We start from the raw sequence: 26,170 nt of genomic DNA, 5'->3' as shown, positions 1-26,170 counted from the left end.
CGCACGCACCGCGCTGCACGCACCGCCGTGCCTCCATCTAGCGGCGGCCGGGCCGGAGCCCGGAGCCCGGAGCCCGGCAGCGGGTACCCGAGCAGCCCTCGCCGGGTGCCCGGCGCTGCCCGGCGAGGCCTGACCCTGCACGCACGGGGATGTGCCGAGGGCCCCGCCGCTGCCTGACTCCCGGCTCCCTGTCAGATGACAGTCACCCCGCTGGGGCATGTGACCAGCCCGTTAAATCTGCTGTTTCCAGCCAAATCTGCCACGTCGGGCCCCGCGGAGGGGGAACTCCCCGCTGCTGCTCCCGGCACGTGCGGGAGGGAGGGGGGGACCCCGTCCTGCCTCCTCCTGCAGCCCCAGGGCTGGGTCAGGGTTCACGTCGCGCCCCGCGGGCTCGGGAATGGGGGACGGGCTTCCTGCCTTTCCCAAAACTGTGGCCCTGGACTGCGGCCCTGCTCCCCCGGGAGTTCCTCCTGCATCCAGCCAGACCTGAGCCTGCTCCGCACCCTGCAAAGCTCCCCGGCAGCTCCCCGTCCTGCTGGGGACACGGGGCCCGGGGGGGCCATGTGAGGGCTGCATGCGGGCAGGGAGCCCCGAGGCGGGCAGCGCTGTGAGGGACATGCTGCTGTTTCTCCCGGCCACCCTTCACTTCTCCAGGGTGCTGCTAGCCAGCCGCAGCCGCAGCCGCAGCGAGCCTCCAGCAGCGGTGCGAGGGGCTGCTTGACCCCGGGGCTGGGGGCTGCAGCATCCCGGGGCTGGGGGCTGCATCACCCTGGTGCTAGGGGCTGCATGACCCCGGCGTGGGGGGCTGCACCACTCTGGGGCTGGGCCTGCAGCACCCCGGGGCTGGGGGCTGCATGACCCCGGTGCTAGGGGCTGCAGCATCCCGGGACTGCGGCTGCAGCCCCCCGGGGCTAGGGGCTGCCTGACCTCGGTGTGGGGGGCTGCAGCCCCCCGGGGCTAGGGGCCACACGACCCCGGCTTGGGGGGCCGCAGCAGCCCGGTGCGGGACCCAACCTCTTGGGGGAGAAACGCCGCGTTTGGGTGCAAATCGCCCGCAGCCGCCGCGCTGCAGCGCCCGCGAGCAGGGCGTCGGCGGAGCGGGGCGCGGACTACAAGTCCCGGCAGCGCGGCGCCGCCCCGCACTACAGCTCCCGGCGTGCTGCGGCGCCGGGCCGGGCCGGGCCGGGCCGGGCCACCGGGCGGTGCTGCCCCCCCTCGGCGCGGGGCGCAGCGGGGCCGCGCCGGGCCGGGCCGGGGCGCGCAGCGCAGCGCAGCGCGGCGCTCGCTCGCTGCCCGGGGCCGCCCGCGGGGCCGAACCGGGCCGAACCGGGCCGGGCCGAACCGGGGGGGCTCGGGCACCCTCCCGCCGCGCTACTTCGTCGCGCTCCGCCTTTTCCCACGGCAGCCGCGGGGTGAGTGCGGGCGGCGCGGGGGGCTGCGGGGGCACCCCAGGGCGCTGGGGGGGGGGGGTGTCCCAGCCCCGGGGGCCCCCACCATGCGGGAGACCCCCCCCCCCGCATCGGAGCCGGGCCTGGAGGGGGGTGCCGGGGTCTCCCCCCGGGGGGGGGTCCCCGCCGGAGCCGCGCCTTGAGCTCGGAGCGGAGTTAGCCCCGCGGGGCTTTATTTTATTTATTTTTAAAATTTCTTTGCTTTAAATAATAACATGCTCCTCACAAAAAAAGCCCTGCCGGGGGGGGGGGGGGGATGCGGGGCCGAGGGCGGCGGGGGCCCTTGCGGGGGCTCGTGCAGGGCAGCCGGAGCAGCGGGGGCCCCGACGGGGCCGGCCCTGGGGCGCGGGGGCTTTTCGGGCCGCTCGTCCGAGGCGGTGCCAAGGTCTCGGCGGCTCTGCCAGCCGGAAAGAGCAGGCCGCTGCCCGGGGGGGGCTTTGCAAAGCCTTTGCCGGTGTAACCCCCCCCCCCCGCCATCTCCCCCCCACACACACGTGGGGAAACTGAGGCACGGATGCTCCGGCCCTTGCGCTGCTGCGGCTGGGGGAAGCCGCCGGCTCTGCCCCGACGAGGTTTCCGCGCCGCCGGTGCGGGACAGCCCCGGCCTCCGGAGCCGGACGGTGGAGACGGGTCGTGGCCCGACCCGGCCTCTTTCCGCAGGTCCGGTGCGGCGGGGAAGGGGTTAAGGCCCTGGAGGGGGTGGCGATCGGGGGGGGGGGTCTGCGCACCCCCCCGCAAACAACTTCTAGGGGATCACCAAAAAAAGGCGCTGCGCCGCTTCGTGAAGGGTACGGCTGACTTCTGGGAGGGGGCTCGGGGGGGGGGGGGGAGCCGCGTCCAGCCTACAGCCGCTGCGTAATTATATTCATGAATTAATTGCAAAGCAGGAAGGATTACGACAGCCCTCATGCCCATGTCCTCTAAAGCCTCAGTGAGTCAGATGATGGGGAAATTTCCTTTGAAAAAAAAAAAAGAAGAAGAAAAAAAAAGGAAAATATGGTGGTTATTGTTGTGCTCTTCTAAGATAAATAAATAAGCGCGTACGAGTCCCCGAACGAGCAGGGCCAGTTTCCAGGAATTGCAGCACTTCTGCCTTGCTCCCTGCCCCGGGGGCATGGGGGAGTTCGCGGGAGTTTTTTTTTCCTCTCTCTGTTTTTTCTGCTTTTATGTAACGGTAGCAAGTCGAGCAGATGGTGGTGGAAGGTGTGGGGTGTAGGGGATTTTTTCTTTTCTTCCCCCCCTTTTATTTCCCCTGCCTTGTTTGTTTGCCTTCATGCACGGCTGCTCCCACGAGCGCAGGAGCTGAAGCAGGTCTGCGTGCTCGGAGCCGCTCGCCGACGGGATTTTTCCCCACTGCAGCCGCGGGGCCTGCGCATCCCGCTCGGAACAGGACCGCGCTGCCTCGGGGGCCGCTGGGTTATCCCAGCTCCAGCAGTCGGAGGTTTGCCGGGCGCCTCCGGAGAGAGGGTCGGAAGCAGCGCGCCGGCTGCGGCGGGGTCCGCGGCGCGGGGCAGCGGTGTTTTCGGAGGGATGCCGCCTTCGCCCCGCGCCGGCGCTCGCCCTTATCAGTAGGAAGCGGCGCCGGGGTGTGGCTGGATGCAGCAGGGTGACTCCGGCATCCGGGTGTTTTGGAGCGAGGCTGCGATTTCGGCCGGTTATTAATTGCTTTTTCCACGGTGCTCGGCAGCGAGGTTATTGCACGTGCGTTTGCAGCCCGGCCCCGCTTTGCCGTGCCGAGGTTTCCGAGCTGCAAAACCGCCGGTCTGGGGGAAGCAGCCGCTTGGGGGGGCCGGGGGCTCCCTGCAACATCCCGAGGTCGGAGGGGCCCTCGCGGTGCTCCGCCAGCCTCCGTCACCATCGCCTCGCGGCAGCCGTGGCTCAACAGCCTCCACCATCCCCTGTTTGCTTTAGGAGATTTACAGGGCGCTTTACAGCCGCGCGGGCCGCTGCGCCTGGGATTTTATAGCACCGTAAAAGAGCAGCGGCCGCTGGGAGGTGGACGCGTGTGTAACGCGGCGCCGGGTCGCTGCCGGCTCCGCGGCGGATGCAGCGCCTGGCCGCCGCGTTTCGGGGCGGGAGGCTGGGTTTCCTCGTGGATTTGCAGGCGCGTCTTGGCTCCTGGGGCCGCTTTGGGATGCGGGAGGCCGTGCCCCAGGCTCGGACCGAATTTGTAAAAAAGAGAGAAAAACCACACGATTTCCCTGCGGGAGGAGGAAGAGCACGCGAGGGCCATGCCGCGTGTGCCGGAGGGAGCACCGCAGCCGGCTGCGTGCCTGAAAGGTGCTCGGATGCTGCAGCGAGGAGGACGGCGGCGTGAGATGCGCTGCTAGGGCGCGCGTTTGGCTGCGGGGCTCCCGCAGCGGCAGCAGGTCCCATCTCCTGGTCGGGGTCGGGAGCTCGGGCTGCTTCAGTGCAGGGATTCGGTCTCTAGGCTCTTCCTCCGGCCTCGGATCGATGCCGGAGAAGCCGTGCGCTCAGAATCTCTGCTTTGGTGCAGCGGGTGCAGCTTTCCTGCCGGACAGGCCCGAAGCGCGCGGGCAGCATCCCTGCCTGCAGGCTGCCTTGCTCTCGCCCGGCCGCGCGCACGCTGCGGGTGGAAGGGATTTACCCGCGGTGTCACGGAGCCGAGGGCAGCGGCGTGCGTAAAGGAGCGTTTGCTGCGCTAAGCCTGCCCTGTTCCCCATTGCCCCTCCCTAAGTCGGCCTCCTCCTCTGTACCCCCTCGCCGTGGTGCTCGGGAGAGCTTTCTGGGTGCAAATCCGTGTGCAAAGGGCTCACTCTCGGGTGCAGCTCGTGCAGCTGCTGCAGCCCAGCTCTGGTGCCAGATTTCGCCGAGCCGAAGGGGAACCCGACCTGGGCGCCTGCACAGCGGGGCGCATCTGCCTGCGCGGCACCCGGTGCCGGATGCTTCCCGGCCGGGTGCGATGCGGAGCAGCGGGAGCAGGGCCAGGAGCTGCCTCGCTGCTCCACGGCTGCATCCGATACTCTCGCACGGCTCCAGCCTGTCGCTGCTGCCCCGGCTCGCAGCCACGCCATGCACCATCCCTTCGCTCCGGGTGGGAGAAGACAGGGATTGCAGCGGGAGCTCGGCCCACAGCCGGCACGGGGCTCGGCCGGGATGCTGAGCAGGGGCCGGGGCCCCCGGGGCAAGGCGAGTCGCGGGCCGCCCCGTGTCCCCGGCGTGTTTATTATTGGGTCCGGGCGACAGCTGCGGCTCCCGCGCGGGGCGGCCGCCGGCCCCGCCACCGTTACATGAGATCCAGCTCCTGAGACGGCTCCTGGCCGCGGGCTCCGGGCTGGATGCTGCGTATTTATAAATATTACCTCCTTGCAGCAGCACGGGGCCGCTGCAAAAACAGGCGGCGCGGCGGGAGGAGGGCGGCGCGGGAGCCCGCCGGTGCCGGGGGGCTGTGCGGGGAGGCGGTGGGCACCGGCGCTGAGCATCTCCCGGGACCCTGGTCCTGCTAAATCCCAGCGCCTCGCGCCTGCCCCGCATGCACGCCGTGCTGGGGTCGAGGACAGCGCTGCGCTCCCGCTTTCCCTTACTTATGCAATTATTAAAAAAATAATAAAATGCTGAAGCAGCCGAGTTGGCTGGAGCCCGGGGGCAGCTGCCAGAGCGGGTTCACTGGGCCGCCCCGGCTCTTCGGCTGCGGGCGCTCTTTGCCGAGGTGACCGAGGCGCGTCGTGGCTGTCCCCGGGGCCGAGGCCTCTCCCAAGGTCACGGCGCTCTTCTCCCCGCTGCGCGGCTGCGCCGATACGGTGCTGATTAATGGCTCGGCCCGGGGCCAGGCCGGGCTTCGGCAGCCGCCCGCCCGGGCCCCCGCTCCGCCGTTGGCTTCTCCGCGCCCGGCAGCGGCCTCCTGCCTGTTAACACTTTTATTTTTAATTGCCTCTCCGCGGGGGCGCGAGGGGGGCGGGCAGGGGACGGGAGCTTTTGGTCCTGGGCTGTGAATTCCCGCGCGCCCCCGCTCCCGGCGATGCCGCCAGAACCGGGGCGGCTTTTTTCATCGATTCTGGTTATTCTGCCCCAAGGGTGATGCGGGGCCAGGGGAGACGGAGGCGCTCGGCCCCGGCTCTTTGGAGGCTTTTGGCTCTCCCGGCGTGCCGGGATGGAGGATTTTCCCTCTGCGGCATCCCTCCCTGGCACCGCGGTTTCGGGGTCCCGCCGTGGGGCGAGATGTGCCTCCCGCCCAAAGCGTTAATGTTTTTACGGCGCTAAATACCTGGGCCGCTTCCAAGAGCGGCATTTAACGCTTGGAAGGGAAAACATTTGGCCTCTGACCCAAGCGCCTGTTAACAGCGCCGCGGTCCACGTTGCTGAGATGCCGGGGCTAAAAACAGTCCCCGGGACTCCGCCGCCCATTGGCTTCGTCAACCGACTCCCGCGCCGGGTCGCCAAGAGCCTCCGGCCGCGGCGCCGGACCCCTGCCCCGAGCGAGCCGGCGGCGGGCCGAAGGTCTCCGAGGAGGGAGGTCCGTGTGGCGGGGCGGGGGGCTGCTGGGGCGGGGGGCGAGGAGGAGGAGGAGCGGCCTTCCTCCTGCCCGGGGCTGGCATCGCTGGAGCCCGGGCACCGCGGGCGTGCCGGCACGGTGTAAACCGCCCTGCTGAGCCGGGTGCATGCCTGCATCGGGCTGCGGGGACGGGGATGGGGATCATTCCCACCCCAGCGAAGGGATCGAATCCCGGCGGATCCCAGCCGCCGGAGGCAGGTGGGCGCCGGAGCCCGAGCTTTGCTTCTCCCTTGCTTTTCGGGCAGCGCCGCTTTGGCCAGGGGCTCTCCCGCTCGCTGGCAGCCGGGCGAGGACCCGCCGTGTCTCCTCCTCGCCTTGAGCCTGAGGATGCGGCTCGGGCACCCCGCAGTGCCAGGGGAGCCCCCCGGGCCCTGCCTGCTGCTTCGGCAGGGCCGCGGGCTCGCGATGCCGTTCACACCATCCCGGCGAAATGGAGGGTGCAAACGCGACCTGGAAGCGGTGCCTGTCGGGCCGGGAGCTGCGTTAACACCAGTTTCGCTGGCGCAGGGGCGAGTCTGGGAGAGCCGGGTGCCCCTTGCCTTTCCCCCGAGCTCTGCCGGGAACGAAACAGGCCCTCGGTGTCCCGTGCCGCTATCTAGACCCCGTGCACCCGGGCGATATGCACCCCGGCGCCGTGCACCCAGACCCTGTGCACCCCGACCTCGTGCACCCCAACCTGCTGCTGCATGAAAGAGCTACAGAAAGGCGGCAGCTGGCCGGGGCGCCTGGCTCCCGCGGGCGCTCGCGGCCCGGGCGCGGAGGGGAGATGGCGCGAGGCCGCGGCCGCGCACAAGGCCGGGTGTGTGTCGCCGGCGCCAGCTGCCCCGGGCAGCGCACACAGGCGTCCTTGTGGGCCCCGCCATCCCGGCGGGTGCCAGCCGGCGTGGAGACGTCCCCGGCGTGCCGGGAGCCCCGGCGCGTTTGCAGGGGTCTCCCGCGAGTCCGGGTGCTGCTGGCCCGGCCGGGATGCGGGGGACGCCGTTCCCACGGGGATGCGATGGGGCCGACCCGGGCGCCGTTCACGGGGGTCCAGCACCCTGGGGAAGCCGCTGGCGGGTGGTGCCTTATTTTTGTCACTATTTCTCATGTTTCTCAGCTCGATTAGTAATTCCTCCGCGGCCGCGAGAGGAGCGAGCGGGTCTGGAGGCTTTTTGCAACTTCCTCCCCCCGCGCCCTGGGCGGCTGGCGCCGCGGTTTGCTGCTGCCCTTCGCACCGTTTCGGGGGTGCTGCGGCCGGGGGGGTCTCGGGGAGCCCCAGCCTGGTTTGGGCGTCCTCGGCCAGGCGCTCGGGGGAGGGGGGGGTCGCGCCGCCCCCCGCTTGCTGCGTCTTGCCCCCCCAGCGTGGCGTCTGAAAAAAGGAAAAAACCCAGAAAAAACGAGGAAGGAAGGCTTGGCGGGTGTTTGCTGCTCGTACCAAGAAGTGGGGGTATTTTCACTTCTTCCTTCGCCGTTTCCTTTTCTTAGCCCTCGTGTTTATCAATGAAGCGGCACGGCGCGGGGGCGGGCGCCGGGCGCAGCCCCCTCCCCAGCCCTGCCGGGCACCGGGGGCTCCGCGCAGACCCCCCCGGGCTCCTCTTTGAAGGATGCGGCCTCGCCGGGAGCTCCCGGCCCGCGGTGCCGCCTTGGGCCCCTCCAGCCTCCCGGAGGCGGGCGGCTCTTTGGTGGGATGAGTTTGGGGGTTCTCAGCGCCGGCGCGCAGGGGAGGAGAGCGATCCCCGGCTCCCGGCGCCGTGCTCCTCCCGGAGCTTCCCCAGAGAGTAACGCGATCCCGCCGGGCCCGCTCTGCGCGGGCTATATCTGGCGACGGGCTCATGGCAGGTGTTATTTTTAACCCCGCTTTTTTAGCTTCCTTAGCTCCGCTTGCAGAGCACACCTGGGCCCGGAGGCGGCGGGTGCCGCGGGCCCGGCGCTGTGAGCGGGGCCGGCGCTCGCCTGCCGTTCCCGCGGTATAAATAACTCCGGGGGCACAGCTTGTCTGTTTTTTTCCCTTCCCTTTTGGCTGTCCCGGGCCGCGCCGGCTCGCCGGAGCGATAATTAGCGTGTGAGCAAGCCCAGCCGCGGCAGCGCGAAGGCGCCGGGTTGCTGAGCAGCGCCCGGGTGGCGCTTAGAAAATACCGGCGGTTGCCAAGCAGCTGCCCCGGCCGCCCCGCCGCGGATTTACGGGCCCCGGCCGGGGTGCGGGGGGGTCTGGTTGGGCTCGGCGTGACATAACCCCCCCGGAGGGAAAGCAAGAAAGGGCCCAGATGAGCCGCGATGCCGGGCGGCTGGGGAGGCGTCTTGCAAGGAGCCGAATTCGGCGGTGCCTCGGCGTGCCGGGCGGCTTTGCGGCGGTTTGCGACCGGCCCGGGGTGCTGCCGGCTCCTCTTCTGCCTTGCGGTCTTGCTCTGTCTGTGTGGTTGTCAAGGGAAATAAGTATAAAAAAAAGGGAAAAAAGGGAAGGAAAAAAAAAGGTCTGGCTGAGGGTTGCACCCGAATCTTTTGCAGATTGCACTGGGAATCGAGCTTTTCCCGTGGGCTGGGGCTGGCAGGCGTCGGAGGTACCTGCTGCGGCACCTCCTGCCCGTCCCTTCGGCCGGGCTTCGGGGAGCCCGGTGCCACCCTGGGGTGCCTTCGAGCACCCAGTCCTCGGAGTTAGGCACGGCAGAGCTGCTCCCCGTCCTCCCAGCGCCCCGCTCCGCGCTCTCCCGGCAGGAAAGGTGGTGTCCGAGCCAAAGGATTGCAGGGCTCTGCCCGAGCCATGGTGCTGCGGACATCGCTTCTGCCCCCGGCCCGCGAGGCAGCTCACGGGGACGTGTCCCTCCTCGGGGGGACGTGTCCCTGCGGTGGGACGTGTCCTTCCTCGGGGGGACGCCCAGCCGGGGTCCCCGCCGGCGCTTCCCGCCGTCCTCCCCTCCGCCGGGGCTGAGTCAGAGCGAAAGCAGAAGCTGCTCGGCGTTACCGGGGGGGGGGGGGAAGCCAAGCAGAACCGGCCGGGTTATTTTAAACCTGACCTAATTTCCCCCTTTCCTGCTTGCTCGCTGGGGGGCCCGGCCTCTCCCCAGCCCCGTCCTCACCCTCGGCAGCTCCCGGCGCAGGTGATTTGCTCAGGAATTTCCTGGGGGGACGCGGCAGCGCTCAAACCCGCCGAAGAGGGGGGAAGCCCCTGGCGTGGGACGCGGGGCGGGGGGCAGCCGTGCCCACGGTGGGGATGCCCCGTGGGTGCTGCCAGCGGGGGGGCCCTCTTTGGTTTCCTGCTCCCACGCTTCCCGGCCGCCGCGTTGCTCTCCCGGGAAGCCCCAGGCCGGGGCGCCGATTCGGGTGCCGCCCGCTGCCGGAGCCCTCCCCGGCCGCCTGCTCCTCGTCAGGCCCGTGGTTTAGGGCCGCGGGTGGCTCCCGGCTCGGAAATGGGGGGATCATCCTGAAGGTCCCCGCACGTGGCGTGAGATCCCCTCCCGGCCGTCCCCTTCCCCCTTTTGCTGGAGCATCCCAGGAGCTGGGCTCCCCCGGGAGCCGTGCGGGCTCCCTGCCTGCCTGCGCGGCGTTCCCGAGCCGGAGGCAGCGTGGGGATGGCTCCTTCCATCTCCCGGCTGCTCTTGGGCGCTTTCCCTCTTGCCCCGCGCGGGGAGTTTGGGGTTACGGCATCCCCCGAGTCATGAGTTGTGATTTATCCCCCTTCAGCCTCCTTGGACGGGTCCCCGGCTGCGCCCCGGCGTCTCTGCATCCCCGCTGCCTCCGCCTGGGGCTTCTCTTCCTCGAGGCCTCGTCTCCAGCGGCTCCGGCACCTTCCCGCCCGCACCCGCGGCTCCCTCCCCAGGGCCCTTGGCCAGGGCCATCTGAACGAACCGCTGTTCGATCATGGTCCCCTTTGGATGGGCCACTGTGTCTAATTAATTACCATCCTCTCGCCGCTCAATCGCTGGCTCTTGATCCATGTAATCGTATTTCTGTCCGAGTCGGCTTGATTTAATTCCCCCCTTAGGGTATTTTGTGGCCCCGTGTATCAGATGCCTCGCTGCAACCCCGGCGTGCTCTAGCCCCCAGCTCCCCTTCGCCTGCAATCGCGCGTTGTGTTTGAGTAGCGAAGCCCTCCAGGTTCGTCGGGTTACGTTACTGCTGAGTAAACCCGGGGTGTTTGGCTTGCGCGTGTCCCCCTTGCCATGTTTGCTCGGTGTCTTCTGCCCGCGGCGGCGGCGGGCCGGCTGGCGAGGAGGGCGGGTGCTGCCCGCTCTTTGCCCTGCCTGCAAATGGTCCCGCTTTTACCAGCCGCTGGAGGGTCCCTGGAAGCGCAGCGCGGGATGCTCGGGGATGCACGGGGATGCTCGGGGATGCTTGGGGATGCTTGGGGATGCACGGTCCAAAGCAGTGCAGGAGCATCGCAGCATTTGCAAACTGGGGCTCCCGGTTTCCATCCCTGATGCTGGGCAAAGGCTCCTGCATTCCTGCCCCAGCTCCTCACCGGCTTTGCCGTGTCCCCGGGGGAAGCTACTTTCCCTCTCTCCTCACCGGCAAAACTGGCTCCAGGGCCCCGGTGGGTTCCTCCTACACCGGGCCCGGGGGGTGCATTATTGCCCGGGGCTTCACGCTCCCAAGATCCCAGGGGAGGCAGCTCCCGCCGGGGTCCCTGCTCCAGCGCGGGTGGCTCCCCGCGTCCCCGCTCGCCCTCGGCCGCCGCCGTCCCCTTGGCGCGGGGAACAAGGGCCCCGTCTGTGCCAGCGGCGTGGCCTCGCGCGGCCTCTCCCCCACCTCCGCGCTCGCGTGCGGGCCGCGCACAGGGGCCGCGTTGTTCGCTGCGTGCCGGCGTTTCGCCCCGCGCACGGGCTCCCTCGCTCCGCTTCCGCCTCCGTGCCCAGCAGTGGCGGCCGAAGGGTTAAGCGCTGTCTCCTTGCATGGACCTTCCTCTTCTTCCTGGTCTTCCCTCGCTTTCTGTTTCTCTTTCGGGTGCTCCCAGTGTCCTGCTTTTCCCTCTCTCTTGCTTTGCTCCTGCATTCGGAAATCGGAAGCACGGAGCAAGTGCCGGCGGAGCTCGGCAGCGCGTGAGTCCCGGGCTCGCCGGTGCAAGGTCCGGGCATCCCAGGCCTCCCTCGTCCCCCCGGGATGTCCGCCCGGGGCTCCCGGCGTGCCCTGCCTCTGCCCCTCGCTTCCCGGGGAGGCAGCCCTCCGGCTCCGGTGGGGGTGACGGTCCTTAGCCACGCGCGTGCGGGCTGTGCTGCCCCGGGCAGAGCCCTGGCATCGGTGCTCAGCGCCCGGCTCCCTCCAGGGCGTCGCAGCGGGGTCGTCGCCCCGACGCAGTAAAGCCCGACGCGGGAGCAGCCCTGCGGCTGGTGCGGGGCAGAGAGCGGGGCCCGGCCGGCGCGTGTGCTGCCTCCCCGCGCCGCGGCCGCTGACGGCCCTCCCCTGTCTCGCAGAATCGCCTCCGTGCCTGGCGGGCGGCCGCCTCTCGCCCCCCCGGGGCACCATGGCGTCCCGCATCGGGCTGCGGATGGAGCTCATGAAGCAGCAGGCGCAGCAGGAGGCCGAGCGCGAGCGCGTGCAGCAGCAGATGATGATGAACTACATGCAGCAGCAGCGCATGCCGGTGGCCTCCACCCCCGCCATCAACACCCCCGTCCACTACCAGGCCCCGCCGCCCGTGCCGGGAGAGGTCCTCAAGGTAGAGTGCTGGGGGTGCCGTGGGGCCGAGGAGGGTGCGGGAGACGCCTTGGCGGTGCCGGGGTCCCTGACGGCTGGTCTGCTTGCCGGGATGGAAATGCAGGTGCAGTCCTACCTGGAGAACCCCACCACCTACCACCTGCAGAAGTCGCGAGACAAGAAGGTCCAGGCTTATCTCTCGGAAACCTACGGGAACAAGTTCGCCGCTCACATCAGCCCCATCAGCCACTCGCCAAAGCCGCCCCCCGCCGCCTCGCCCGGCGTCCGGCCCGGCCACGTCCTGTCCTCCTCGGCGGGCAACAGCGCGCCCAACAGCCCCATGGCCATGCTCAACATCGGCTCCAACCCGGAGCAGGAGGTAAGCAGGTGGCAGAGGTCGGCATCTTCGGCACCAACGCCGCCGTTGCTCCCGGGTGTCCTGGCTGCACGCCCGACAACACACCTCTCCCTTTCAGTTAGGTGAGGTCATCGATGACATCATGCGCCTGGATGACGTTCTGGGCTATATGAATCCCGAAGTGCACATGCCCAACACGGTGAGTCGGGCTCCCCGGCCGGCCGCGCTCCCGCTGGGTGCCGGCGCGAGCTCTCGCCTGGGCTGCTGCCAGCACCTGCGGGAAATCACCCGTTTCGGCGTGCGCGCAAACCGGCTCGGCCGCCCTCCGCCTTGCTTCGCCCCGCGCGCTCCTGGCCGCCCGGGAAGCCGGTGGCAAACGCCAGCCGGAGCTGGCTGGAGCCTGCGCCGGGGACGGACGGAAAACAGCCGGGCGGCCCTGCGGACGGGGGCTGGGGAGGCGGAGAAATTCCCCTTTCCGCCTGCAAACTGCAAGAGCCAGTTCTTCGGCTTTTGCGTTTTAATGATAGTTTGGCGCCCTCGTGCAGAGCCGGAGAGACAGGAGAGGGGCACGGGGAGGGATAGAGCCCCGGCTGCAGCGTGGGAGGTTTTGCCGTTGGGAACGGCTTTCCCGGTGAGAGCAGGTCGCTGGGAGCAGCAGCATCTCCCGAAGCGCCGGGCTGGGCCGGGTCCGTGCGGGTCAGGGCTGGCTGCGGCAGCCGGTGCCTCGCAGCGGGGTTCATCCTGCCCGGTCCTCCTCGGATGTGATTCATCCGCCCTATTTTAGATGCTGCTGTGGGAGGGGATCGACCGAGCCCTTTGAAGTCCTGTTTTCTTTGCTACTCTGATTATAGCTATTTTAAGGCCCAGCAAGACAATTATACCTGTTTGGCCTCCGCGCTCGCATCCCACGGCCAAGGAGCTGGGGCTGAGCCCGATGGAGCTCACCCGCCTGGCCCTTTGCTTTGCAGCTGCCCATGTCCAGCAGCCACATGAACGTGTACAGCGGGGACCCGCAGGTGACCGCCTCCCTCGTGGGCGTCACCAGCAGCTCCTGCCCCGCCGACCTCACGCAGAAGAGAGAGCTGACAGGTAGGTGCCCGGCCCCGGCGCGCGGCGGGGGGCCACGGTGGCCTGGCTGCCCCGCGCCCGTGGCAGGAGGGCGGCTCTGGGGATGCCGGGGCGCTTCCGCGCAGCGCTGAGCCCGGGATGCTCTTGGGGCTGCGCTCGGGGGCTGAGACGCGGCCCGCTGACGTCGTGGGTCTCCGTTGCAGATGCCGAGAGCCGAGCGCTGGCCAAGGAGCGCCAGAAGAAAGACAATCACAACCTGAGTAAGTCCCGGCCCCTGCACCCTCCGTCCCGCCTCCCCCTCTCTGCAAGCAGCTGAGACCCGGGGAGCTCGGTGCATGCGCCTCACCGCTGTCTGCAGGGTGTCCTGTGCCCTCAGACGTGAGCAGCCCTATCTCCTATATTTATACAGCTTTTTATATGTGCCAAACTTGGCCCTAGCGGTTCCTTGTCTTGAAGTCCCCCGAGCCTGGTGGGGCTGGCAGTGGGGCACGATGGCGTCCCTTGGCCCCACGGCCGGGCAGAAAGGGAGCAGCAGTGGGGCCGGCGGGGCGGCGAGGCGTCCCTGCCGTCTCCCGTCCCCTCATTGCCTTCCCTTTCTTCTCGCCCTGTAGTTGAGAGACGGCGGAGGTTTAACATCAACGACCGCATCAAAGAGTTGGGGATGCTGATCCCCAAGGCCAACGACCTGTACGTACCGCGGGGGATCTCCGGTTTCCGCGGGGCTGGAGCATCTGCGAGGCTCTCGGGCCTGCTCAGCCCCGTGCTCAGCCCGGTGCGAGGGGATGTTTGCAGAGGGGCTTTTTGGTGGAGCAGGGGCGAGGGGACACGTTGCTGGTCGGGAGATGCAGACGGTGATGTCTTCTTCCACCCTGCGCCTCAGGGACGTGCGCTGGAACAAAGGGACAATCCTGAAGGCCTCTGTGGACTACATCAAGAGGATGCAGAAGGACTTGCAGCGGTCACGAGACCTGGAGAACCACTCCCGGCGTCTGGAAATGACGAATAAGCAGCTCCTGCTCCGCATCCAGGTGAGTTTCCCCAGGCTCTGCCCTCCCTCCGTGCTCCTCGGGCCCCGCGAGCACCTCGCTCCTGCCCCGCCGGAGAGCGCGGGCAGGCTCGCTTCCCTCTGACGGCTGCTTTAAACAGCCTGGAGATGAACCGCGGCCTCGCTGGAAGTGCAGCGGGACCCGGCACACTCTGCGGCCGGAGCGCTCTCCGTCGGCGTCGGTAGGGCCGAGCTGGTGGGAGCTGGCTGCTGCTGGCTGCCGGTCGGGCAGCATCCCTGCCCGGCTCACACGAGCAGCACCGAGGAGGTGCTGGCAGGGCGCGAGGCTCGCTGTGGTTTTGCCTCCCGCTGCTGCAATCTCGCTGGTGTCCAACGCGCTTTAGGCAGCGTCTTCAAACTGGGCTGCCCTGGTCTGGAGTTGGCTCCACGTCTGGCTCCACGTTGGCTTCACATCACCGTTTTCCATTCTTTGCCTCTTCCATGGGCCACTTCCCTGTGACCTCTCGGTCCCTCTCTTCCCTCTTCCCTAGCATTTCTGTGGGGTTTTGGTTTTTCTCCATCCCTGCTGCCTCCCTGCATGTCCGCGTGCCCTTGTCCCCAGGGCTGGTGGCACGGTGTCCCCACTAAAGGCCTCCCCTGCTCTCTCGGCAGGAGCTGGAGATGCAGGCGCGCGTCCACGGGCTGCCCACCTCCTCGCCCTCGGGCGTCAACGTGGCCGAGCTGGCTCAGCAGGTGGTGAAGCAAGAAGCCGGCGGGGACGAGGGGACGATGGAGCCGCCGCTGCTGCCCCCGGACCCCGAGGCGCAGCCGCAGCCCGCGCTGCCGCCGCCGCCCCAGTCCCCCTACCACCAGCTGGACTTTACCCACAGCCTGAGCTTCGACGACGGCTCCAGGGGCTTCCCGGACAGCCTGGACCCCGGCCACAACCTCTCCTTCCCTTCTCTATCCAAGAAGGAGCTGGACTTGATGCTGATGCAGGACACCATGTTACCCCTGGCTTCCGACCCCTTGTTCTCCGCCATGTCCCCAGAGGCCTCCAAGGCCAGCAGTCGCCGGAGCAGCTTCAGCATGGAGGACACAGACATGCTGTGACGATGAGCTGCTCTGGCGCCGGGGGCAAGGACTGGGCCTTCGGGATGGGCTAGCAGTCACAGGGCGCTCTTCCTCCCCTGCCCGGACGAGGCGGCCGTCCTGCTGAGCACTTGAATCCACGTCGGAGTTCATCTTTCTCTATGCAACAGGGGTCTCGGCTCGAGGCTCGCCGGGTACCGCAGCGCCTTTGCAAGCTTTTCGCCAGGAACTCGAGCAGACCTTCTCGGCTTGCCGCGGCATTGGACTGACTGCAGATTTCACGGCCTGGGAGCATGATCTCGGCTGCTTTGCCTTTCAGCGAAACCCTCCCGGACCGTGCGCCTGACCCGGGGCAAGGCTCAGCGCTGGAGCCAGAAGGAGCCTTAGAGCCCCGGGAGCTGGTGGGAGAGGACCGGGCGGATGCTCAGAGGTTTTCCTCTGGCTCGCTCCCCGCGTGCAGCCTCACTCTGTGAACCCGCGCTCCCTCCGAGTCTTCCCAAGCTGGGCCCTCCAGGCCTTGCAGACGCCGTCGGCGGCTGTGTCGCGTTGCCACGTCCCTGGTGGGGCTTTGCTTCGCTTTCGTGCCGGTGGAGGAAGGAGGGGTGCTGCTCGTCGTCGGAGCACCGGGGCTGGGTGCTTCTCTGGGTGATGGGGTAGGAGGGAGAAGAGGTGCTCAGAGCAAGTCAGTTCATGGAGCGTGGGAGGTGTTTTCCAAGTGAGTTGGGACTGAGCCTGCAAATTCAGGTGTGTTGAGAACTTCCGAAACGTCAGGTATAGGGTGTCCGACTGCTGCTCGGTCCGTTTGAATGAACCCCGGCTTTGGAGCAGGGCCCAGGTGAAAGCCTCGGTTTGCCTCTCTGTCCGAGGACACCGCGTTCAGCATCACGGGCAGTTCCTGGCCTCGGCGGCTGCCCTCGCCACTGTGCTTCGCAGGAGGCGTTCGGGCTGGCGTTTTCCCGACCGGATAAGCCAGGTGAACTCCTGCGCATTGCTCCCGTGTCCCGGGGTTTGTCCGAACGTGAACCTCAGCAGCAGCAGCAGCGTGCGCAGCCCCCCGCTGCGAACCACACCGTGTGGGGGGTCCTCCGCCTTTGGGGTTCTCCCCCTCTCCGGGGGCTTTGGCTGCACGCCACGTCCGTCCCCGGACCTCGCCGGCCTCTGGAAACCAGCCACGCGAGGCCAGGGGACCTTCGGATGTCCTAGTGAAACGTCCCTGTGCCACAGGCTGCCATCCTGGTGGGACGCAGCCAGGTAGAGGGGGAGGTGGGGAGGTGACAGGAGGTTTTGGGGCAGATTTGAGCATTTTTTAAGCGTACAGCACTGCTGTCGGTGGCAATGTCTGAGCATGGCTGTGCCCACCTGCGGAGGAGACCTCCGTGTCACCGGGCTCTCGGGCATCGGTGTGCGGTCAGGAGGCGTCAGCTCGGTTGCTGCGCGGTTGCAGCCCCGCTGCGCTGAGGATTTGCCTCCTCGTCCCTCCGAGCCGGAGCTCCACCGTCCCTCTGCCCGCGGTGGGAGCTGTGTCCTCCCCAGCCTCGGGGCGATGGAGGTCCGTCTCCTGCCTCCTGGCTCTGTCCTGCACCGTGGCTCTCCGGGGGGACGCAGAGGAGTGGTTAGGTGGTTTCTTTGGGATGCGTAGTGCAAACCGGTAGCCTGCCCCGTGTCTGGGCGCGGCGGTACCGCTCGGGCCGGGGCGTCGGGAGGGTTTGTGCCCTCTGCCAGGCGGGAGCGGCTGCTCCTTGCCCGTGTCTTGCAGGGCCGGTTCCTGTTCCCCTGCCACCGCCTTGCCCGCAGCCAGGCCGCCGGTTTCGCGTCTGAGCCGCCTTCTGCTTTCTCGGCGCTGCTGGTGGCGGCACAGCCACGAAGGGACCGGGGCAGAGGGGGACAGCACTGCTCACACAGAATACTACACTGTTTTGTTGCGAAGCCTGAGGGGAGCACGGGGGAGGCTGGGGGAGAGGAGCACCCTTTGCGGTAGCCCAGTGCCATTGCCCTCCCACGGCTGCACGCCGGAGAGCGGCCGCGCTGCAAGGAGACGGGGTCTGCGTGGAAGCACAGCAAGTGGGAAGGGAGCGGGAAGAGGAGGCATTGCGAGATCCCACGTGTGGGCACCGTCCAGCCGGGATGCTCCGGGCAAGGGTGGCAGGGAAGGGGGCGAAGGCAGCGGGAGCCGGCGTGGGTCTGGGTGGCTGCGGGAGGTGGGCTGCGTCGAGGTGGACGTGCAAAACCACCGGTCGCTTGGGCTTGTCTCAGCCGGGGCGTGAGGATGGGCCCCCACCGCCGGGTACCACCGGCGAGCCTCAGCCCGAGACGTGGCATCTCCCCAGGCCGCAAGTAAACAGCTGTGGGTTATTATTATTTTTTAAAATCTTTTGGGTTTTTTTGTTTGTTTTTTTTTTAATGCACTGTGCTCTGATTAAAAAATTTTACTACTGTTTTATAAATAAATGTATAAAAGAATGAACTGGAATGGAAGAAGAATCATTAAAATATATTTATTTACAACATCCCGGAGCGTCGCACTGCGGCTTGTTTTTCCTCTTCGGGGAGGAGGGAGGGCCCCGGCGTTCCCCGAGCGGCTTCTCCCGCGGAGGTGCCCCGGCCGGCGGTGCCCCCGTTTTGCGGGGTGAGGGCTGCGTTTGGGGGCTGCCGCGGGTCGGAGCCAGGGCAGAAACGTGCTGCATCGTTGCAGCAGCTGCTGCTGCAGCCCCGGTTTGGCGGATGCGCTGCTCTGCCCGGGCCGAATGCTGAGACGCGCCGTGGCGGAAGGTGGTGCTGTCGGCATGGCTCTCCCCGCGCCGCCGCCACCGCCACCGCCGAGCCCCCGCTCGCCCCGGCCTCCGAGCCAGGGGGGAAAAATCAGGGTTTTGGGGTCCCCACGGGGACAGCGAGCGGCCGGACAGCCGCTCTGCCCCGCGGCAATGCCGGCGCGCTCGGAGAGCGTTGCTGTTAGCGGCTGCTTTCTGCTCCGAGGAGGAGGAACTTGGCGCACGTCAACGCGAGGTGGTTTGAGCTGCTTTTCGGGCTGCTTCCTCCCAGCTCGGGCGATGGGGGTTGCGCCGGGCGGGTGCACTGGCGTTAACCGAGCTGCAGCGTGTTAACCAGCCCGAAAGCTCCCCCCGGTGCCCCCTCCCACGGGCCCGGGCAGTGGTGGACACTCCACGGGAGCCCCCCGTCCCCTGGGGAGGAGGGGCCGGGCCCCGGGGCTGCAGCGGACACCCCGGGGAGCTCGGAGCAAGCCCAGCTGCGACCTGCAAGGTGCCGGTGCCTTGGCTGATTGCCCCGGTGGGAAGCAGACTTGGCCCCTTAATCAGCAATAGCTGCAAAGCTGCAGCCGGCAGAGCTGGGAGGAGGTGGGTCCCTGTGGTTGTGCCGCTTTGTGGTGGCTGTGTGCATCTCTCCCAGGAGCCAAGGTGTGTTTCTACCTGTTGACTATCCCGTGGATGTTTAATGCTGTTCAGCATCTGGCCAGCTAGTGAAGCCCGTGGGGAAGGTGGGTGCAGGCGTGCACCAAAAGCCCCCCGTGCCCTGCCAGTGAGCAAGGGGTGCCCAGGCGCCCCGGGACCAGCTGCTTTGCATGGTCGTGACACAGGTAACATGTACCTGTTGCAGGGGGAAGTGTCCTCGCGGGGTATCTTGCCCTGCCGTCTGGCGGGGTGGAGGTGGCCGAGCCGGCGCGTGGCCGAATTCCTCGCGGGGCCGGTTTCCTCGGCACGTGCGGCACTGCGTGAGAAGTTCCCGCTGCCCCTCCGCTCTCCTCGGCCGACTGGGGTAACCGTGCACGTGTACGCGTGCATGTACACAAAAGAAAATCTGCCTTAAAATAGACTTCCCAGGATGGAAAATCAGAGGCTAATCTTGGAAACTTTATTAGAAGAATGAGGGGAGAGAGGTTGAGGTGGGGGGGGGGAGAGAAAGAGTAAGTAGTTGCAGACACTTAAAAAAAAAAATCCCTGATTTGATTTATCTAGGGAGTGTGAACACTAAATAGAGAACAACGCCTGAAGTGTGAATTATTTCCTATATTAACACAGAGAAAAACTGATAGCCTTTTCATGTCAAGAGAATAGCGGGGAGGGGAGGGAGGGGGAGCGCATGACATTGTTCAATCTCTGGGTTTGCTCACTCTTTATCAGGCTGAGATCAAAATTTATTCCCAGGATGAGGCCTGCGGCCTGGCTGAGGCCCTAGAGATTTTTAAGGGCCTAATTAAGAAAACAGGATGAAAATGGCGAAATAAGAGGGCAATTTACTTCTTGCAGAATAGGGAGATCAAATCAACTTATGAGCAATTAATGTGCACAAGGAGAGAATAAAGGGATGCCGGGATATGGTAGAGGGCCTCATTTTAATGACATGCTCTGGTGTTGGCATAGAGGATTACTCTGAAGGTCAGATGTAGATTGAAACGACCTTGCAGATTCTTAACCCTCCTTCCAATTAATAGAACCAACTCAGAAATGCAAAAGACCCTGGCTTGGAGCACTGTCATCCCTTTATGTTCAGAAGGAGGAAAAAAATATAAAGGAGAGAGAGGACGAAAGGGGGTTTCCTTCACTTAAACAGCAGCTGCGAGAGACGGGAACTCGGGCAGGCGGGAGAGAAGGGCTCTTAATTACAGCGTGCGAGCCGCCCAAAGAAGGGAGGAAAAAAAAATCGGTGTGGCGGCTCCAAGTCGGATATAAAAAGGGAACGGCGTGCTGGCCGGGCTGCGGCGTGCCCGCGGGAGGAGGCGCGGGGCGATTCGGCCGGCTGTTCCCGCGTGCCCCAGCGGCGATGGGAGCTGCCCCGTTCGCCCTGGGAAATCCTCGCTGCTCCCCTCCGCCCCGCGACGCCTTTCCCTGGCTCTGCCCCCGGCCTTGCTCGGGGCTGCGCTTTTTCCCGTGGGCGTTTGCACCCGGGAAGCGAGCCGGCGTGGCGGGGGCCGAGCTGGTGGCAGGTGCCTTTGCCCCCACGCTTTGCCGGGTGCCGATGGTCTGGGAGGCAGCCGCCGGGGCCAGGCCTGGCTCTTGCTTCGCGGGCAGCGGCATTGCAAGCGTCCCACGGGGACAGCAGCGCCTCGGGTGCCCCCGACGGCTCTTGGCATGATGCTCTTCCCAGGGACAGGGACAGGTGGCCCCGGAGGGCCCCAGCCAGGGCTGCGGGCAGCTGGTCGGGGGGTGATGCAGTGGGTGCAGGGGCCTCTGCGGGGCCGGGCAGCGGCGGCTGCACAGGGCGGGCGCAGCCACAAGAGAGAGCCAGACCGTCGGCGGAAAGCTCGGCGCAGCCGGAGCAGCAGCAGGGCTTAGGGCCTCCCTGCCTGCCTCCCGCTTGTCCCCGCGCCGGTCGGGCTGGGACCAGGGTGCTCGGCCTCGCGGAGCAGAGACGTGCCAGCCCCGGCGATGGGGATGCTCCAGTGGTTCCTTGGCAGCACTGTGGGCACACGTGCCGACTGGCCCACGGCATGAAAGGTGGGAGTGCTGGGGCAAGGAGGGGGAAATTCTGGGTAACCGGTCCGAAAAACAGCACCTCCTGCCCGCAAGCACCAGCCTCTCCCACTGGGCACCTGGGTCTGCTCCTGCCCCCCCGTCGCCTCCCGGCCCTCGCCCGCCTTGGGGCAGGTTTGGTGGAGCCAGGAGGGTCGGGAATGAGGCGAGTCTGGTGCGCAGAGGTGCGAGCGGCTGCTGCTCTCTGCAGCTCAAGCCTTCAGCACCTCCAAAAACCAGACTCAGGTTTCAAAGGCCACTTGTTGCCTCCTCCCAGGTCCTGGTTTATGCAGCTCCTGCAAGGAGCCCGGGGTGGACAAGGCCGGGCAAGAGCCACGTGAGGGGCATGGGGCAATGCTGGTCGGCTGGAAAGGAGATGCTGCAAGTGAAGCTTTCTAAGGGAGCTCGGTCCTGGCCCACGAGCTGCTCCCCGCGGACGGGGTTCAAGCACCCTCGCTGTGGCGGGGTGGCCGTCCGGCCAGCTGGGAGGGGACCGAAGCCACTGCGGTCCGGCACGGCCAGGACGCGGGCACTGCGCCGCCCAGGAGGATGTGGCCCCTCACCTTGGGCTGATGCTTGTGGAGAAGGTTTTAGGGCTGCGGTTTGGTTTTGTCAGGTTTTTGTCGAGCTGGATGTGTTTGGAAACAGAAACCTTTCTAAGTAGACCTGTGACTGCTCCGCTACTGTTTTCTAAACACAGCTACGAAAACGCATCTTTAATTCCTCCACAAATGCGACTGCAAGCTGTTTCTCAAGTCCTAGGGAATCTTCTGCGAAAGGCTTTCTTGGAAAAACTTCAATAAAGCAGAAAACGGGCTCGATGCTGAAGCGAGGAGGAATCGACCCAGCCTTCGATCCCTGCAGATGCTCATCTGAGAGCGAGAACCAGTGAGCGACAGCGAGGCGACGGTGTTGGGGGCTCCAAAACCCCAGCCGGGCGCCCTGCAAGGGGTTGCTGGAAGCCCTCCGGCGCCTCGAGGCCGGGCCGTGGCCACGTTTGCCTCCTCCCTCCATCGCCCGTCGTTTCCTTCCCGGCTGCGCCTGGGGCGCTGGGGCTGCTCTCGCGGCTCCTTCCCCACCTGCAGCCCTCGTCCCCCTCTGCGGGGACGTCGCCCGGGTTGTGGCGACGGCTGGGACGAGGTCAAGGGAAGGGATGGCTCTTCCTGGCAGGGGCAGAGGCAGCCCAGCTGCCTCGGCTTGCAAGGAACCGAAGAAGCTCTTTGCAAGTAAATCTTTGCACGCAATAAAGAGCGAGAGAGCGGAAACCGTCTGATGCCAGTTGAGAAACCACTTCCAAAGAGCAGGAGCGGGGCTGCGCCCTGGTGAGCCACTGGCTCCGAAGGTTCCTCCGCGGACGGGCTTGGCCCGGGTTTGGTCCAGGTTTTCCAGAGCGGAGCAGTTGCCCTGCATGAGGTCTCCAGGAGGTCTGGCAGCACCGAGGTGGCAAACGCCTGCCATCGCGCTTGGAAAGGAGGGAAGGGCCGAGCTGGAGAAGGGAGGCTTGGGTGGGAACGCATGGCTCAGAGGAGGACTGGGTGCTGGGCTGGCCCCCGTGCCAAATCCGGATGGGACGATCCTGAGCGCCAGGGGTGCTGGAGGAGGCCGAGCTCCTGCTCCCGAGCGAGGGGCAGAGCAGCAGGGATTTGCACCCTCGGGGCCGGATGGCCCGGCTCCACCGGCCTGGGCAGCACTGTGATTTACGCTGGAGGAAGATTCGGCCCGGGATGCCTGGTGGACTCGACAGCAGCAACCCGGCTGGATTTTCCATGCCTGACGCTGGATTTACCATGCCGACGACGTTTCTGGCCGGCCCGTCGTCTGAGCAGGGCTCGGAGCAGCGGAGCCCTGAGCACCGTCCCTGCAGCCGGGAGAGGGGCCGGGGCCCACGGGATGGAAAACGCCGGGGCAAGCGGCTGCGGCACAGGAAACCTGGAGAGCAGCGGTGCCGAGTCGTGGGCAAAGGGTGGTGCTGGGAGCCAGTGGGAGATGAGCGGTGCCGCGTTTCTCTCGATATTCTGGAAATCCCGTTCTTCTGCGCTCTGTGCCGTACGGATGCCCAAAGACAGCTGTGGATGCGCCAACCTCCTTTCCCAGCTGCATCTCTGGACCCAAAGTGCTTGGCAACCTACTTCTCTCAAGGCTGCTCTGTCCAGGAGCCTCCCTGGCTCCGGGCACCGGATCCCCGGCGCTGTCCTGCCGGCCGGGAGCCCCCGGGCATCCTCGGCCCGAGCCCCTCGGGGTCCCGCCGTGGGATGGCACGGCGCCTGGGCCGATGCGGGATCCTCTTGCTGCTTCCCCGCGTTCCTGAGTGGGTTTAATCAGCTCGGAGTTTTCATTTCATGTCTCTCTCTCTCGCTCCTTTTTTTGAGGGGGCAGTGAAATTTATACAATATTTAAGCAGCATAGTGGAGTCCTGGAAGATATTATTAATGTAAAAGGGACAGGCTGGAAATGCACTTGAACCTGGTTACAATTAGAGGGTGATTTTTCTAAAGGTCAATGAATTCAGATAATATCCACAGGGGGGAAAAGAAATTTAATACCTTTTTAGTGAATTAATTAATTATAATATTATATCGGCTTGGGGTTCTTTTCCAGAGTGATTAAGGGAACGATCTGTCTTCGGAGAGGCTGGGGGAAGTCGGCGAGTGAGCAAAAGACTGACAGAGGGAAGGGGAGAGGGGGGTGCTGGGGAGAGTTTAATGTGAGAATAATGGAGCCTTTTCTTTCCCTTAAAAAACTTACTGTATTTCCAGGCCACATGATCCCCGCCTGCCGGGTCCAGACCCTTTCATTACGGTCTCGCCAAAAGCTGTTGGAGGGATTATTTTGTATTTCTCTTTTTCTTTTCTTTTTTTAATCTTTCAGAAGTGGGTTTGGAGGCTTTATCTATGTTGCATCTCGAACGCCGGACTCGATGCCGGCGGGGCGGCCGGACCCCCCGCGGCACCCGGTGCCGCCCGCTGCCGCCGAGGGGGCTCTCACTGGGGGTCCGGTGGGGCCAGGTCACTGGGAACCAGTTACCCCCCAGCATCCTTATGCCATGGTGACGCCGTGCCTCAGTTTCCCCACTTGGGATGCCAAAACATACCTGCAGGCTGGTCGAAATGCCCCGGTTGTCCCCAAGCTCCCCCCCCCCCCCCGCAGCTCTTCTCCCCCCCCAGTGCCGACCCTTGGGGGCCGCAGGGTGGGAGCGGGCTCTGCGCCGCGTCCCCGGGGATGAGTGCCGGCCTCGGCGGCTCGCGGGCCCGCGGCGCTGTTGGTTTATCCGCAGCCCGAGCCGAGGCTGGAATTTACACTCCTGGCTAATCCAGCCAGCCCCAGAAATTAATTAGTCTTGTACATTAAAAATTAACATAACCTTTCTGGATCTATGTTCTTAGGGTGCAGGAGCGGGCCAGGTTCCCTCAGCTGCCTGTAATTGGAGCTATTCTTTTTTTCTTCCCCTAATTTTTTCCTCTCTCTGTTTTTTAAAGATGTGGACGCGAGGACTCATTAATCATGGATCGCGGTAGCTGGTAAAGTTTGAGGTTTGTAATTGCGCTCTGCCCTGGCAGCGTCCGAGGGGGCGAGGGGAGGTGTGCCGGGTCTTATCCGGCACGGATACTCGAGGCAGCCCGTGGCAGTGCATCCCGGCACGTGTCGGGTGCTAAAAACCCGGCAGGGCAAGAGATGGTTGGGCTTGACCGCAGGGGGAGAGGGGCTGAAATGCCATTGCAGAAGTCGCTCTGCAACCTCATGTCCCCTGTGCAAACACCGTTCCAACAGTCGCTTTTATTCTGGGCTAAAAGAAGCTTTTTGCTGGTGGGCTCTGACACGTTTCCGCTGGCGCGCGGGGACTCGCAGCCTGCGAGCGTCCTGCCGCTCCGCGGTGAAGCTCGGGAGCCGGGAACGAGCTCCGGCATGGGCCGAGCGGACGCTGGAATTCGGCGGAGGCAGGAAACGCTCCCGTCCTTCCTGCTGCCGCCCCGCGGCCGCGCGCTGACTATGGAGCGGTGCTGAGGGGGTTGTTTGAGCGATTCGTGTCCACCTTTAACGTGCTTCCCAAGCAAAGTGTGCATTATGGGATGGAAGTGGCCAGAAAAGTGCTGTCGCACAGGGATTTGCTCTTTCCTGCAGCAGCAACCCGTGTCCCTGCTTCTGTCCATCCCGTCCCCTCCCGTCTCCGCTTCTCTGCATCCCGTCACCTGGGGGCTGGAGCTGCCTGACGGACGGATGGACGTTCCTCTGCTGCGTGGCAGAGAGGACCTGGCCTGATCCCGAGGGAGATGCTGGTGCTTCAGGGCAGCCTCTGGGGAAGGTGATTCAGGCAGGACACGTTGCAAAGCTGGGCTGAGGCTGGTGGCCCGAAGCCTGGGACCCGGCCCTGTGCTGGGGGACGGGGCTGAGCCTGGGGGCTGCTCCGCTCAGTCGTGCCCCCGCATCTCCCCGGCCCCTCAGTGCTTGCACGGCTCTTCCCATGTGAGACGCACTGGCCAGAGCCGAAGGGCCCTGGATCCGCGTCTGGGAATGACAAATAGTGAATGTTAGCAGATGGGGATGGATTTCAAGGATTTGCTCAGCCGCTTTTTGGAGGAGCCGCCGATGCGTTGCTCACCCAGCTCCCGGCTGCCTTGCGGGGCTCCCGCCTTGCCTTTGCTGCCCTCGGGGCAGGGCCGGGCTGCTGCCCTTAGCCCTGTTGCTGTGAGCCTTTGCGGGGGCACCGGGGACCAGAGGACGCTGGCGTCACTCAAAGCTCCAGGGCCTGTGGCAGGAGCGCAGGAGTTTGCTCCTGGCAAACCAAGGGGAAAGAAAGAAGGACGCTAGCAGGGCCTGGGCAGCACGGTGCAGACCCTCACGGTCGCCCATCTCCCACCGCTCCTGGGCAAGTGTTTGGCTCTTAGCAGCTTCCCTCCATCTCCCCACCTTCGATGGGGCATGGCACTTGCCAGGCCCTTGGGCATGCCTTTTTCTCCTTCTTCCCCCCTCCTTCCCCATCTCTGCTCCTTAAAACCCTGCCGTCTTTCACCCAGCAAGCCCTTTCCTTTCTCTTTCCTCCCCGCTGCAGCCCCACCGCCTCCCTCCCTCCACCTCCACCTCCCGCTGCCAGCGAGCAGCTCCGCCGGAGAGAGCCAGCCCGCTCCCATTGTGCTATCTTTGGGTCCTAAATTAAAATTTATGACATCTTGAAATGAGCAGTGAGGGTAATTTTGCTTCTGAGCGAAGATGCTAATGAGTCCCCTTAATGGCGTGAATAAGGAGTTGACGGGTCGTGTGTCACTTTGCGCAGACCGTGCTGGTGGTGTAATGGCCGCAGTAAGTGTCTGTAATTATACCCTGTCTCGCTGTATTTTGGCAGCCGTTGTGGGAGAGCAGGCGGCTCAGTCGCGTACGAGGCAGGGGGAGGGAGAAGGGAAGGGGGGGAAAAAAAACCCCAGAGCCTCCCGTGCTTGGCGTGATGCTCCCGGGACGTGTCCCTGCATCCGTCTGGAGTGGCAGCTTTGCCGGGAGTCAGGTTTGGATGCGACTCCCCCGCGCCAAAGTGCTTCCTGGCCGTGTTGAGGACGGGCTGATCCATCTCTGTCTCCTTTTTTTCCCTGTTAAAACAAGGTCATAAAGCCCACGCGGCCCCGTCTGCCTCGGTAGAGCCGGGGC

At 65.8% G+C, this 26,170-nt stretch overlaps 1 protein-coding gene across 2 annotated transcripts; it reads left to right on the top strand.

The window, feature by feature from the left end:
* Positions 1–1,129: 1,129 nt before the first annotated feature.
* On the top strand, positions 1,130–17,578 carry TFEB (transcription factor EB). Of its 2 annotated transcripts, XM_064498344.1 has the most exons (9): positions 1,130–1,412; positions 11,346–11,590; positions 11,693–11,947; positions 12,045–12,125; positions 12,895–13,015; positions 13,198–13,254; positions 13,606–13,681; positions 13,875–14,022; positions 14,652–17,578. In XM_064498344.1, exons 2-9 carry the CDS (start codon positions 11,396–11,398, stop codon positions 15,090–15,092), a joined length of 1,374 nt encoding a protein of 457 aa, XP_064354414.1. In that variant the 5' UTR covers positions 1,130–1,412; positions 11,346–11,395; the 3' UTR covers positions 15,093–17,578. The 2 variants fall into 2 exon arrangements, 1 of the variants encoding a protein (XP_064354414.1); XR_010385346.1 differs by lacking the exons at positions 1,130–1,412; positions 11,693–11,947; positions 12,045–12,125; ... (3 more) ...; positions 13,875–14,022; positions 14,652–17,578 and adding an exon at positions 2,258–10,999 and having other exon boundaries at positions 11,346–11,402.
* Positions 17,579–26,170: the final 8,592 nt, after the last annotated feature.

Source organism: Dromaius novaehollandiae, chromosome 27 (genome assembly GCF_036370855.1).
Source record: "Dromaius novaehollandiae isolate bDroNov1 chromosome 27, bDroNov1.hap1, whole genome shotgun sequence".
NCBI classification, from domain to species: domain Eukaryota; kingdom Metazoa; phylum Chordata; class Aves; order Casuariiformes; family Dromaiidae; genus Dromaius; species Dromaius novaehollandiae.
This window is presented reverse-complemented; position numbering and strand designations above follow the sequence as displayed.

What these genes read in the sequence shown, in the direction of transcription:
- TFEB (XM_064498344.1), top strand. Translation starts at nt 11,396, where the DNA reads ATGGCGTCCCGCATCGGGCTGCGGATGGAGCTCATGAAGCAGCAGGCG. An exon ending in AAGTGCACATGCCCAACACG is followed by an intron (nt 12,126 to 12,894) that starts GTGAGTCGGGCT and finishes TTTGCTTTGCAG; the next exon opens with CTGCCCATGTCCAGCAGCCA. An exon ending in GCAGAAGAGAGAGCTGACAG is followed by an intron (nt 13,016 to 13,197) that starts GTAGGTGCCCGG and finishes TCTCCGTTGCAG; the next exon opens with ATGCCGAGAGCCGAGCGCTG.